General features: G+C 64.8%; 1 protein-coding gene across 1 annotated transcript; it reads right to left on the bottom strand.

The window, feature by feature from the left end:
* On the bottom strand, positions 1–503 carry LOC112067318 (interferon lambda-3-like; the record flags this gene model as incomplete). Its single annotated transcript, XM_028478326.1, has 3 exons — positions 1–154; positions 243–326; positions 435–503. Coding segments are annotated over 3 exons (252 nt in total), but the record flags the coding sequence as incomplete, so codon positions are not given.

Below are 503 nucleotides of genomic sequence, written 5' to 3' on the forward strand. Positions count from 1 at the left end.
TGATGCATAAATAATATCGAAGATGCTGAGACACGTTGCAGGTGGGTTTCCGGGGTCAGACACACTGGTCTCCACTGGCAACACATTTCAGGTCCCGGGTGAGGAGGCGGAAGAGGTTGAACATGACAGAGGCTTCGAGGCAGTCCCGGGACTCCTGGGGGGAGAGGGGGATGGCTCAGTAGCTCCCATGTCTGGGCTCCCAGCTGAGCGCAGCCAGCGGTTTCCCCTCCCCGGTCACTCACCTTCTTCGGGGCCTCCTGGAGCCGGTGCAGCCAGTGGTGGAGGCGGCCCCGGGGCCTGGGGCCTGCTGTGGGCCGGGCTGGGACCTGTGGGCAGAGGAGGGTGGTGTTGAGGGTGTGAGGCAGGGCCTGGGACAGAGGGGGACGTACAGGTGGCCAGAGCCCAGACACGGCCCGGGTGCCCCAAGCACTCACACAGGCCTGGAGCTTGGAGTGGATGTGGTGCAGCGTGTGAAGGGGCTGGTCCAGGATGTGGTCCAGGGA

This window comes from Physeter macrocephalus, chromosome 17 (assembly GCF_002837175.3).
Source record: "Physeter macrocephalus isolate SW-GA chromosome 17, ASM283717v5, whole genome shotgun sequence".
Taxonomy (NCBI): Eukaryota; Metazoa; Chordata; class Mammalia; order Artiodactyla; family Physeteridae; genus Physeter; species Physeter macrocephalus.